The sequence below is a fragment of the Glycine soja genome, chromosome 6 (genome assembly GCF_004193775.1).
Source record: "Glycine soja cultivar W05 chromosome 6, ASM419377v2, whole genome shotgun sequence".
Classification (NCBI taxonomy): Eukaryota; Viridiplantae; Streptophyta; class Magnoliopsida; order Fabales; family Fabaceae; genus Glycine; species Glycine soja.
Genome location: NC_041007.1, coordinates 10,751,212 through 10,763,457, shown reverse-complemented (window position 1 = coordinate 10,763,457; position 12,246 = coordinate 10,751,212). Strand labels below are relative to the sequence as shown.

At 30.3% G+C, this 12,246-nt stretch overlaps 2 protein-coding genes across 2 annotated transcripts; both read left to right on the top strand.

Annotated features, from left to right (window-relative positions):
- The first annotated feature begins 2,504 nt into the window (after positions 1–2,504).
- LOC114414035 (protein RKD5-like) lies at positions 2,505–4,301 on the top strand. The gene is made up of 3 exons (XM_028378406.1): positions 2,505–2,700; positions 2,985–3,657; positions 3,954–4,301. The coding sequence occupies exons 1-3, from the start codon at positions 2,597–2,599 to the stop codon at positions 4,110–4,112; spliced, it is 936 nt and encodes a 311-aa protein (XP_028234207.1). The 5' UTR covers positions 2,505–2,596; the 3' UTR covers positions 4,113–4,301.
- Positions 4,302–10,055: 5,754 nt separating this feature from the next.
- Positions 10,056–11,852, top strand: LOC114415563 (protein RKD4-like). The gene is made up of 3 exons (XM_028380324.1): positions 10,056–10,454; positions 10,637–11,135; positions 11,418–11,852. Exons 1-3 carry the CDS (start codon positions 10,348–10,350, stop codon positions 11,574–11,576), a joined length of 765 nt encoding a protein of 254 aa, XP_028236125.1. The 5' UTR covers positions 10,056–10,347; the 3' UTR covers positions 11,577–11,852.
- The last annotated feature ends 394 nt before the right edge of the window (positions 11,853–12,246 follow it).

The following is a 12,246-nucleotide window of genomic DNA, read 5'->3' as shown; positions in this document are numbered from 1 at the left end:
TGTCTGTAGAACTGCTGTATAAGTGAATGCCTTAAAATATATCACAAATATTCCAACTACCTACGTAAAAGAACAAAAATGCTTTACAGTACAACTTATATTGTGTTACTGTAACGAAATTACTGCCATGTTGCTTTTGTTTTAATTTGTTGAGTTTTCTGACTTAATTTGTCTTATCTTAGCGCTGCCATGCATACATGCTGCTTTTTGGTCGGGGCCGGGCATAAATCAATTCTCTCATATATAGTACACTAAGAATGGCCATTGTGAAATTACCATATATCATATATTGATCTGATATGAATATGATAAAGCCATCGCAAATAGGGCATGCACATTGCATTGAGCTTTAACTTTTCATAAGTTTTTCCAGAGAGCTAGAATGGTTAATGGTGCTTTGAAGAAGTTTCTTGGAATCAACCTCGTATAGTTGGCATTCATTGCAATACAATGAGTTTGCTGTGCACAGGCAGAAAAGTTTCTTATGCGTATCCCAACCAACTAATGAAATTAGGAATTTAGAATTTTCTTTTTACGGGATTTAGAAACCTTACTTCATTAGGATATCCACTCAGCACAATATCCAATCAACACAAACTAATGGCGTTATAAAGGTATTAGTATATGGAGATTTAATTACAAGAATTTTAATTTACAATGACTTTAATTCCTTAAGTGTGTTTGGACGAAGAAATTTAAAATTTTGAGAAATTTTAAATTTTAAATACTTCAATTGAAATTTTTTTATTTTTAAAATTTTGTGTTTGAATAAAAAAAATTAAAATTATGAGGGTGAAAAAAAAATAAATGAAAAAGAGAAAAAATATGATTAATATGGTAGTTATATGTGTTTCTCCCGATTGATGTTATACGGTATTTTTAGGAGAAGAGGATTTTAATTTCTCATCTTTTAGAAGAAAAATGAAATTTTAAATTTTAAATTTTTTAAGAAAATATTTTAAAACAGAATTCATTAGTTTTATAAAAAAATATTTATGTTAAGAAATTTTTGTATATTATTTATGTTTTTTGAGGGTTACATTATTTATGTTAAAAATAAGATATACATTATACTGATTATAGATTTTATACAATATTTTTAGCCCTCGTAAAATAAATGAGTTTTAATTTTAGTTTTTCTAAATATTTATTTTATCCCTTAAAATTTTAAAACATTATTTTTATCGACCTCTATTATTGTGTGACACATTAATGATTTAGATATGTTTAAAAGAACATCAAAGACCATCTCATGTTATACCTAACTAATATCTTTGGTATCATGTTAGCATGAGACATTTCAAAAGAACAATTCTAGACCTCCTAAAATATACTTTTTTCGATCCTAATTATAAAGAAATTAATTTTGCACTTATTAAGAATTAATTAAATTTTGGTTTCGTCCCATATATATAGAGAGAGAAAATGGCATGTAATTTTTGTAAAAAAAATTTACAAAATATCTAATTACACTTTATGATAAATTTATTAACTTATAAAATAATTATTTAATAGTAATTTAAATAGAAATTTGTGATTACTAATATCAGTGCGTGTAAACTCTTATATAAATCAAAGATAAATTTAGTACTACGTTACTTAATTTGCATAATCTTAACATAGGGAGTAGTTAATTGCATTTTTTTTTACAGTTAGTTAATTGCATCTTAAAAAAACAAAATAGGCAGTACTTCACTATTTTTTAGTGCGTTACTGTATATGAACAACCGTCTGCTGCACGTACATAACAACAATTTCCTCAAAAATGAAATGATGAGAATATACATATGGAAAAACACGCTTTTACAACCCCTCATCCGCATGCACTTACACACAAAATAATACTTGTATATGTTTCTAACTTCTAATATATTCTATTTTTTTTACGGAATTTCTAATTCTACTTAAGATTCCATTTTTTATGTTTCCAAAAGATTTAAAATTACTTCAAAAGAAAGAAAAAATGTTAGGTTGGATTTTACTCATTCCCTAGTTAATTAGTTGCGAGAGAACTATTATTTTTATCAGTTGGAAAAAAACACTTTGTGCCTTTATCTTTATTTGTATTTTTAAAATAAAAATAAAAAAGAAAAAACAATTGAAAAATGTAGTAACAATAATAATTATGTTTTGAAGGTTTAGGAAGGAAATATAAACAGTTATATATATTGAAAGATATATAATTTATGAATAAAAAATATGTAGATATTAAAAATGAGATTGTTAATTTGTAAATTTAGTTAAGATAAGGGAGAAGCAAGAGTTGAACTTGAGTTGTTCACGGCATGCAGATGTATGTATGTATGCGTGAGGGAGAATGAATGAATAAGCCTCATTCCCACTTAATATTAATGAGTAATTAATGCAAACTCAAATGCATATGATTATGATTATGATGCAGCCCCTCGTTATATATAGCATTCAATGCCAAAATTTAACGGAACAACACTTCGTCTTAACAATTGTAACTTTGTAAGTTGTAACCCCCCCCACCTCCTTTCCCTTTTCCTTTTCCCCAAATTTATAAATACACACTCTTTTACAGAGAGACGCGCATTCCCCACACCCTCTTTCAGTTCTCTCAGTCGTTTCCGATATGGGCTTTGTCTTTGTCTCTGACCGCGATTTTCCCAATCTTGACAACGTTCCTCATACCTTCACCTCATCTTTTTCCTTTGCTCAACTAAACCACACTCACAAGTAAGCTCCTTTCTTCTTTCTGTTTTGCATTTACTATGTTTTATTCAGAATCAGTGTTCCTATGGAACAGTAATTTCTCGAGACTTTCGAGGTTGATAGGATCTTTTATATATATATATATATATATATATATATATATATATATATATATATATATATATATATATATATTGTCTTATACTAGTGTTATACTGTTTGTTTTCTTTATTCTGGCTCCTTATTATTTTTTTGTTCGTGTGTGTTATTTATTTTTTAATGGTGTATATATGAATTCGAAACTGCAGAATAATGGAGGTTTCACCATTGGAGGGTTTCTCCGAACTTGATTGGTGGACACCGCAGTTGCCATATTCAAGCAACCACCTTTGCTTCAATGAGTTCCCGGATTTGGAAAATCTGGACCTCGATTTCAGCCTCCCATCCCTTGGTGAACATTTGGAGGAGGTGGACCAAAAGCCCTCGAACATTGTTGTTCCCGAAGGGCTTCGTTGCAATCATGAAAAGGTTTTTGGGGATGCTTTATTGGCCACTGAACATGTTTCTGCCACTTGTGTGAAGAAAGAGCAGGTGCTGAATAATATTGATCAGAGTCCATTGCCAGTGCTTCTAGCTAGTAACAGCACTACGAGGAAGAAGCCTTGTGCTTTGGAATTTGAGGAAGCTTCATTCGCGATTCAAAATCAAAATGGGTCAGCCACTGCGAGTTATTTGAAGAAAGAGGAGGTGCAGAACATTATTCATCAGAGGCCATTGCCAGTGTCCAGTAGCAGCAAGAAGAGGACGTGTGTGTTAGAGTTTGATGAGATAAAGAAGCATTTTGGGGTTCCCATAACTGAAGCAGCGAAGAGATTGAATGTGGGACTAACCATGTTGAAAAGAAGGTGCAGGGAGCTCAGCATCACGAGGTGGCCACATAGGAAACTCAAGAGCTTGCAATTACTCATCGACAATGTTAAAGTACGTACCTAATAGCTCGCTACTATATATATTCTATGAATTTGACCTACATTTAATGCACCTGAACTGAAAACAACTTTCTCTTTGGATTTTTCCAATATCCCGTGCTTATTTAGTCAAGGAGTAAACAATTTTGTTTTTACTTGATGACAGATTCAAAGTTTACTATTCTAGGAGTATGACCCCACGCGGATAGGAAAATTAAGAACTTGTATTTTTTACTAATTTGTTGGTCTTAGGTATTAGTTTTTATTAGGTAGTGATCAATGGTTGAAAATTTTTGTTCTGTGGTGCAGGAAATGGGTTTGGAAGACGAGGTTCCAAGGTTGGAGCGACAAAAAAGGTTGTTGGAAAAATTACCAGGACTGGAACTAAGTGAAGAAGCCAAGAAGCTGAGGCAAGCTTGCTTTAAAGCTAATTACAAGAAGAGAAGGTGTATGGCACTCCAAGCTTGACTTTCGTGCTTATTGCCTGGAATGTGCGCGTGAAACATCATAAAAGACATAGGAGTAAACAGAAATTAGAAAAACCATATAAAATGGGATTGGAATTAAAGGACTCTAGTAGGTATATCTTACTATCTTGGGTTTATATTATATTGTGTATTAGGAAACTAATTTGACTGCACAACACATGTTATTACGTGTGGGAATATAATGTTTTTTAATATAATGTTAATGAGTTATTTTCCTATTATCTTTTTTACTAATAGTTACAATATTACTTTTGGAACCTATGATAATGGATATGTCTTACTGATAATTCACAAAAAAAAATGTCTTTCTAAATATTATTGTCCGTTGATTGTTATTAGTACTGTCTTAGAAACCAACAGGCAACGATGCAGAAACGGGTCACACGATTAGCTGCTTTGTCTTCCCAAAATAACCGAGACATGACTCGTTTAATTCTTTTTGGTATGACTGGTTTAATTAACAAAGCAAAACGTAGTGCCTATATTCAGTAAAAAGAAAAACGCAGTGCCTATAAAAAAAACGAAGCAAAACGTAGTAATTTTTTTTATACCTTTTCTGATGCAGTATCTAAAAATGTTCTCGTTACTTATGAGTTAATTAAGATTTAAGACTAAATATATAAATACCTTTCTTCTTTTAATCTATTGAGTTTTTTTAAAGGATAAAATCATGATGGCCATGGATATAATTTTTTAAAATCTTGAATCAAACATTTCATATTATTTACGAGTCGAAAGCATCTCAGTTTATACTTTATAAGTATAATGACTTTCCTTCCTTATTCTATTGATAAAAAGAATAAATTTGCTGATAATTTTATATCTCCCGCGACTCAATTTAGATCATAAAAATGGATTTACGTGACTAATGTTTTTTTTTCTTTCAAATTTTCCAACCTCCCTATTTTTAAGGCTATGTTTGTTTCCGTGGACGAAAATAATGTACGCAAATGGAACTGAGGGTTGTTGTTTGATACGATCAAATGATTTGGAAGAAATTTAAGTTTGCAAATTATGTCTTCCATAATAGTAAAAATTGATTATTTAAACAAAAAAATTATTATTTCTCACATATTTCCTTTAAATCAAACAACAAAACATATTACTTTATTTTTATTTTATTTCTCCTTTTTAAAATTATTTCTTTTTTATTTTCATCTACTCTATTTCTCTTCTTTAAATTAAATACAACTTAAGTCAATTCTAATAATGGATTTTGTAAGCAACTAATACAATCCCTCTTCAACTTTTAAGAAATTAATAATATGAAGAAAAAAAATTAGAAGATTAATGTGATGTTACCCTAATATTTAAAGGATTAAATCGAGGATTTTTTAATTTATTTTTCTTATTTTCCTTTTAGGAGTGTGTTATTATTTTTCTTTCCTAATTGTTTGTTAAAATTTTACTGAATATGAAACCTTTTTCTTTTCTTACTGAACCATGAGGATAAATATTAAATAATCCGGATTGCTGACCTCGGGTGTACCGAGCTTGGAAATCAGGTGTTCCCGACATTAGCGAACAAATGTACAGTAATTGTCTGCATGCGACTTATATATATAATTGCAAGTTGCAACTCTTCAGAATTTTCTCCAGGAATTCCAACCATCGTGTCCGTGCCTTTAGCCATTTACCTGTTATAATTGGGGATTGAATTGATGGCATAAAATTGGGGAAAAAAAATTCAAATGGGGGATTGAAAAAATGCATCAAATGGAGATTTGATGGGATTGAAATGTAAAAAAAAAAAAAAAAAGTCAAATGAAGCTTTTAATTTTTATTTAATTAAAATGTATTATATATTTATTTTTGGTAAAAAAATAATTTATAGTTCCCTGTAGTTTTATCAAGTTTATAATTAAGTCACTATAGTTTTTTTTAGGAAATTAAGTCACTATATAGTAAAAAACACTTTATAAAAAATCTTTATAATTTAAAAATCTAGTAATTAAGTCCCCACATGCTAACACCTTAGGATGCCGTTAGTTTGAAAGATTCATACCACTAACTCCTGCATTTCTTGAATTGGGCTGGCTAGTTGTGACCTAAAAGTGCCGCGTGAGAACTAAAAAATGTGTAGCATATCTTTGAAACACAAACAACAAGCTATCTCAACCGCGCAGCTAAAAAAATCACTGTAGCTTATTCAATTGTGAGTTTGGAACTAATTGTGACTTAAGAAATTTCAGGTAGATGTGGTATTATATAAAAATTCATCCGGATAAATCTTGTTCGTAGAAAAATATTTATCTTGTCTGTGTTCAAAGTTTCTAACAAAGATTTGTTATTATTTTTTATGAAAATAATTTTGTATCAATATTATAATTAAAAAAATCAATAAAATTAGAAGCACTCAGATATGATGTTTTGAATTAGTGTTGTAACACTCCAGCATAAGTGAATGCCTTAAAATATCACAAATTCGAAATTCCAACTGATTACGAAAAAGAACAAAAATGCTTTATAGTATAACTTATGTTATGTTACTGGCTTACTGCAACGAAATTACTGCCATGTTGCTATTGTTTTAATTCTGTACTCAATTCTTTCATATTACGTACATTAAGAACGGCCATAGTGATCAAACTATCATTATATATCATATATTGATCATATAACATATAAAGCCATGACCTCCTCATTGCTCGACTCTGGATTTGAGTCCTTTGTCTCCCTTTCGTGCTCTAGTTCACGTACTTCAAGCCTTATTTCAATCTCTAATAATGCACCACCAACATATTCAATGCCAACCTCTGAGGCACACACCTCATAAGCCAAGAAATAACAGGTTATTGTTATTTAAACAAACCAGACCTAGGAAGGAAAAAAACTCATAAAGCATAAAATATAAAACTAGTGAAGAATGGAATTTTATAATTTTTACAATTCACAAGAGCCAATACCTCATATCGGGCTTTTGGACTTCCTCTAGATAAAATAGTAGTTCAACTGAACCAAAGCCTTCACAATAATATTTTTATCCTGTGTTCCAACTTCACTTCCATTTTGAGTGGAAATAGTCTTTGTCTCTGGATAAGAGTTTCCATTTTATTTTTTATTTTCCTCATCAACAACAAAACCTTTCATTATTTCTATTTTTATTGTCTCTGTTATTTCGGATCCAAAGGTAGTAAGAACATAATATGTGATAATTATAAAATATCCCAAATTTTATTTGCTAGAGAACATTTTTTTTTAAATTATTTGACAACAAATACTGAACATGTTCTTATCACTCGGTGCTTACTCTATAAAGTTAATTTTGAATATAATTCATAAATATAAACATACAACAATTGAAGGTCACTACAAGCCAACAACATAAGTACTAATAGAGACAACTTATTAATGCCATTTGAGATAAACACCATAGCAAGAACAGAACTCGGTATTATATATAGCTTATAGCCTTAATAACACTCACATTCATTTGCACATCTATGACAGGTTCTACAACAGAGTTAGATGTTCTTAAATACCAACCAGAATCTTCTTCCTACACAACAAAATAAATTATAAAAAAAAGAAAAAACTGAATAACAAGTAAATTATTCTAAGAAGATTTTTGAGAAATCGTTTTGAAATGACAACCATCGTAAAAAGATTTTTGCGAAACCGTCATTGAATGATAATTTCTAATACAATTTTTATAAAATCTTTTTCATTGAATAAACTTGTATTTATAAAATCGTCACCGTGTAACATTCTAAGACGATTTCACATAATCATCTTAGAATTTGTATCATAAAAAATAATTCTTTTGATAGTGCATAAGCGTTTATCTAGAGAAATTTGTTTATTATGGTGTTTGAAGAAGTTTCTTGGAATCAACTTCGTATATATAGGTGTCGTTATTCATTGCAAAGTTGCAATACAACGAGTTTGTTGTGCCCAGGTAGAAAAATTTCTTCCACATATCCCAATCAACTAAACAAATTCATGTCAGGTTTTATTATTATAATTATTTAAGAACCAAATATAAACATACAACAATTGAAGGTCACTACAAGCCAACAACATAAGTACTAATAGAGACAACTTATTAATGCCATTTGAGATAAACACCATAGCAAGAACAGGACTCGGTATTATATATAGCTTATAGCCTTAATAACACTCACATTCATTTGCACATCTATGACAGGTTCTACAACATAGTTAGATGTTCTTAAATACCAACCAGAATCTTCTTCCTACACAACAAAATAAATTATAAAAAAAAAAAAAGAGAAACTGAATATATAACAAGTAAATTATTCTAAGAAGATTTTTGAGAAATCATCTTAAAATGACAACCATCGTAAAAAGATTTTTGCGAAACCGTCATTGAATGATAATTTCTAATACAATTTTTGTAAAATCTTTTTCAATAAACAACCTTGTATTTATAAAATCGTCACCGTATAATATTTTAAGACGATTTCACATAATCATCTTAGAATTTGTATCATAAAAAATAATTCTTTTGATAGTGCATAAACGTTTATCTAGAGAAATTTGTTTATTATGGTGTTTGAAGAAGTTTCTTGGAATCAACTTCGTATATATAGGTGTCGTTATTCATTGCAAAGTTGCAATACAACGAGTTTGTTGTGCCCAGGTAGAAAAATTTCTTCCACATATCCCAATCAACTAAACAAATTCATGTCAGGTTTTATTATTATAATTATTTATTATTGTAAATGCTCTTATCTTTCTTTTCTTTTTTTTTAATCACATCACCTATCACTTTCTCTCTTGAACTTTTTTTTTCTTTTATCTTCATTTCTCCTATTTTCATCCAATATCGAATAAATTAATTAAACATATAAGAAAAATTATTAGGTGCTTAATTTACAAGTTAGGACCACGTGGTTCCTTTTAATTTTCACATGACATGTAAAAAAATATTATTAAGTTTTTCTTTATAAATAAAAGAACTTGAATACATGTGATGGAGATTAATTGAGACTATAAATCATAAATACGTGGTGGTCTTAGATTACATAGTAATTTCTCTAAAAATTAAGGAAATGAATATCACTAGCCTTTCCTGTATTACTTATAAGATTCAAATTAGGAGTTGAGTTTTTTTGTTTTTATAAAAATCAATCTAAAATGTCTTTTATATTAATTATTTTTCATAAAAAATATTCTTATTATGAGTATTTTTTTGAGTTCAATAAATAATATTTAGAATTCATTAGTTTCTTAGGCTCTTTGATAGTTTTTATCTTGTATAAAAAATATGTTGGAAACCTGCTTTGACTATTCTTATGCATAACCAATGAAAATTAAACTAATATATATGATAAAAGAGATTAATTTCAAAATATAAAAATATTTTATTAGTGTTAGTGGTAATTTAAATATATATATATATATATATATATATATATATATATATATATATATATATATATATATATAAATTAAAGATAATTTAATCCTACTAACTATGATAACTAATTTCATTAATCTTAACACAGGGACTAGCTTTTCTTTTTTTAAAAAAAAATCAGGAATTAGTTAATTGCATCTTATAAAAATAAGATAAGGAGTACTTTATTTTTTCGTGCGTTACTAGCACTGTACGAACAACTATCTGCATATAAGAACATTTCCTCAAAAATGAAATGATGAGAAGATATATATGAAGGAAAAAAAAACACGCTTTTACAAACCCCTCACACGCATGCTCATACACACAAAAGAACAGCAGTACTTGTACTATATGGTAACATTCCATTTTTTTAAGTTTTATGTTCTAAAAAGATTTAAAATTTCTTCAAAAGAAAGAAAGAAAAATTGCTGGGATAGATTTTACTGATTCGCAGGTTAATTAGTTGCGAGAGAACTATTATATATTAATGAGATTGTTATTTGAAAATTAAGATAAGATAATGTAGATGCAAGAGTGGAAGTTCAGTTGTTGACGATGTATGTAAGCCTCGTTCTTGCCACTTAATATTAATGAGTAATTAGGCCTTAATGCAAACTCAAATGCATATATATGATTATGAACTCGCCATTCGATTCGAGGACTCCAAAACTTAACGCGCGGAACGACGCTTTACACTTGGTCTGAACAATAGTAACCTAACCCACCCTTTCTCCCAAACAAACACGACGACATCATCTTGTCACCTTATAAAAAGAACACACATTTCCCCCTTTTCTCCCAGACACACTCTGACACGCGCGGCGCATTCTACATTCTCTATCTCTCAGCCATGGACTTTGTCTTTGTCTCCGACAACGATTTCCCCAACCTTGACATCATTCCTCATACCCTCAACAACTCTTGTTTTTGCTCTCCTCATCTAAACGACACTCACAAGTAAGCTCCTTTTTTTTTTGTGTTTTTTTGCTTTAATTACTATGATTCAGAATCAGTGTTCCTATGGAACAGTTGTAGTTTCTCGTGACTTTCGAGGTTGATATGTAGGAACTTTCTACGATATTGTTTCTTTTCTTTTTTGTCCGTGTGTGTTATTTACTATTATTTTTAATGGTGTGCAGAATAATGGAGATTTCACCATTAAAGGGTTATTTCTCCCACCTTGATTGGACACCACAGTCGCCATATCCAAGCAATGAGCTTCCGGATTTGGAAAGTTGGAACCTCGATTTCATCCTCCCACCCCTTGATGAAGATTTGGAGGAGTTGGACCAAAAGCAATTGAAAAGTGTTGTTCCCCAAGGGTTTCATTGCAATCAGGAAAAGGGTTTTGGGGATGCTTTATTGGCCACTGAAAATGTTTCTGCCACTTGTGTGAAGAAAGAGAAAGTGCAGATTATTGATCAGAGTCCTCTAGCTAGTAGCAGCAGTACGAAGAAGAGGCCATGTGCTTTGGAATTTGAGGAAATAAGCAAGTATTTTGGCGTTCCCATAAATGAAGCTGCCAAGCAAATGAATGTTGGGGTAACCATGTTGAAGAAAAGGTGCAGGGAGCTCAACATCATGAGATGGCCTCGTAGGAAAATCAAGAGCTTGCAAATGGTCATCGACAGTGTTAAGGTATACCTAGCTACTGTAGTATATATGTCCTATGAGAATGACCAAATAACATTTAATGCACCTGAACTGAAAACAACATTTCTTATTTAGTCAAGGAGTAAACAATTTTGTTTTTACTGAATGACAAATTCAAAGGTTACTATTCTAGGAGTAGGACCCCACGCGGATATGATACTTAAGAACTTGTAATTTTTACTAATTTGTTGGTCTTAATATTCTTAACCATTAGTTTTTATTAGGTAGTGGTCAAATTTTGAAAGTGTTTGTTTGTCTGTGGTGCAGGAAATGGGTTTGGAAGACGAGGTTGCTAGGTTGGAGGAGCATAAAAAGTTGTTGGAAAAATTACCAGGACTGGAACTAAGTGAAGAAGCCAAGAAGCTGAGGCATGCTTGTTTTAAAGCTAATTACAAAAAGAAAAGGTGCATGGCACTCCAAGCTTGACTTTCCTGAAATTTGCGGTTGAACAAAAGATATAGGAGTATATAGAAATTAGAAAACTTACCATATAAAATAGGATAGGAAAAGACTCTAGTAGGTATATCTTACTATCTTAGGATAATATTGTGAATTAGGAAACTAATTTGACTGCACAACACGTTATTTCGTGTGACTTCAGTCGGAGTAGAATGTAATGAGTTTTTTTCTCCTGTTATATTTTGCTAATACTTACAATCTTACTTTTGGAACCTATGATATGTCATTGTGAAATAACGTCCATTGATTGGTGTTATATGCTTTATTGTTCTATAACACGTACTGTCTTAAAGAAGCAAACCAACAGGGGTCCACACAGAAACGGGTCCAAACGATTAATTATCTGCTTTGTTTACCTAAAATAACTGAGGCACGACTGGTTTTATTTTTTTGGTAGGACGACTGGTTTAGTTAACGAAGCATCATGTAATTTTTTAATACCATTTCTGTTCCAATACATCAAATTAAATGCCCCACAGTGCTTAAGAATCAGGATCAAGCATTAGTTATTTAGTATATAAATATTTTTCATCCTTGATCTATTTAAATGTTTTTTAAGAATAAAATCATGATAGATAACATAATTTTTAAATATTTTTTCTGATTGGATAGGTCAAAAGTCTTACATTATTTAAAA

What these genes read in the sequence shown, in the direction of transcription:
- LOC114414035 (XM_028378406.1), top strand. Translation starts at nt 2,597, where the DNA reads ATGGGCTTTGTCTTTGTCTCTGACCGCGATTTTCCCAATCTTGACAAC. An exon ending in CAACTAAACCACACTCACAA is followed by an intron (nt 2,701 to 2,984) that starts GTAAGCTCCTTT and finishes TCGAAACTGCAG; the next exon opens with AATAATGGAGGTTTCACCAT. An exon ending in TACTCATCGACAATGTTAAA is followed by an intron (nt 3,658 to 3,953) that starts GTACGTACCTAA and finishes TCTGTGGTGCAG; the next exon opens with GAAATGGGTTTGGAAGACGA.
- LOC114415563 (XM_028380324.1), top strand. Translation starts at nt 10,348, where the DNA reads ATGGACTTTGTCTTTGTCTCCGACAACGATTTCCCCAACCTTGACATC. An exon ending in CATCTAAACGACACTCACAA is followed by an intron (nt 10,455 to 10,636) that starts GTAAGCTCCTTT and finishes AATGGTGTGCAG; the next exon opens with AATAATGGAGATTTCACCAT. An exon ending in TGGTCATCGACAGTGTTAAG is followed by an intron (nt 11,136 to 11,417) that starts GTATACCTAGCT and finishes TCTGTGGTGCAG; the next exon opens with GAAATGGGTTTGGAAGACGA.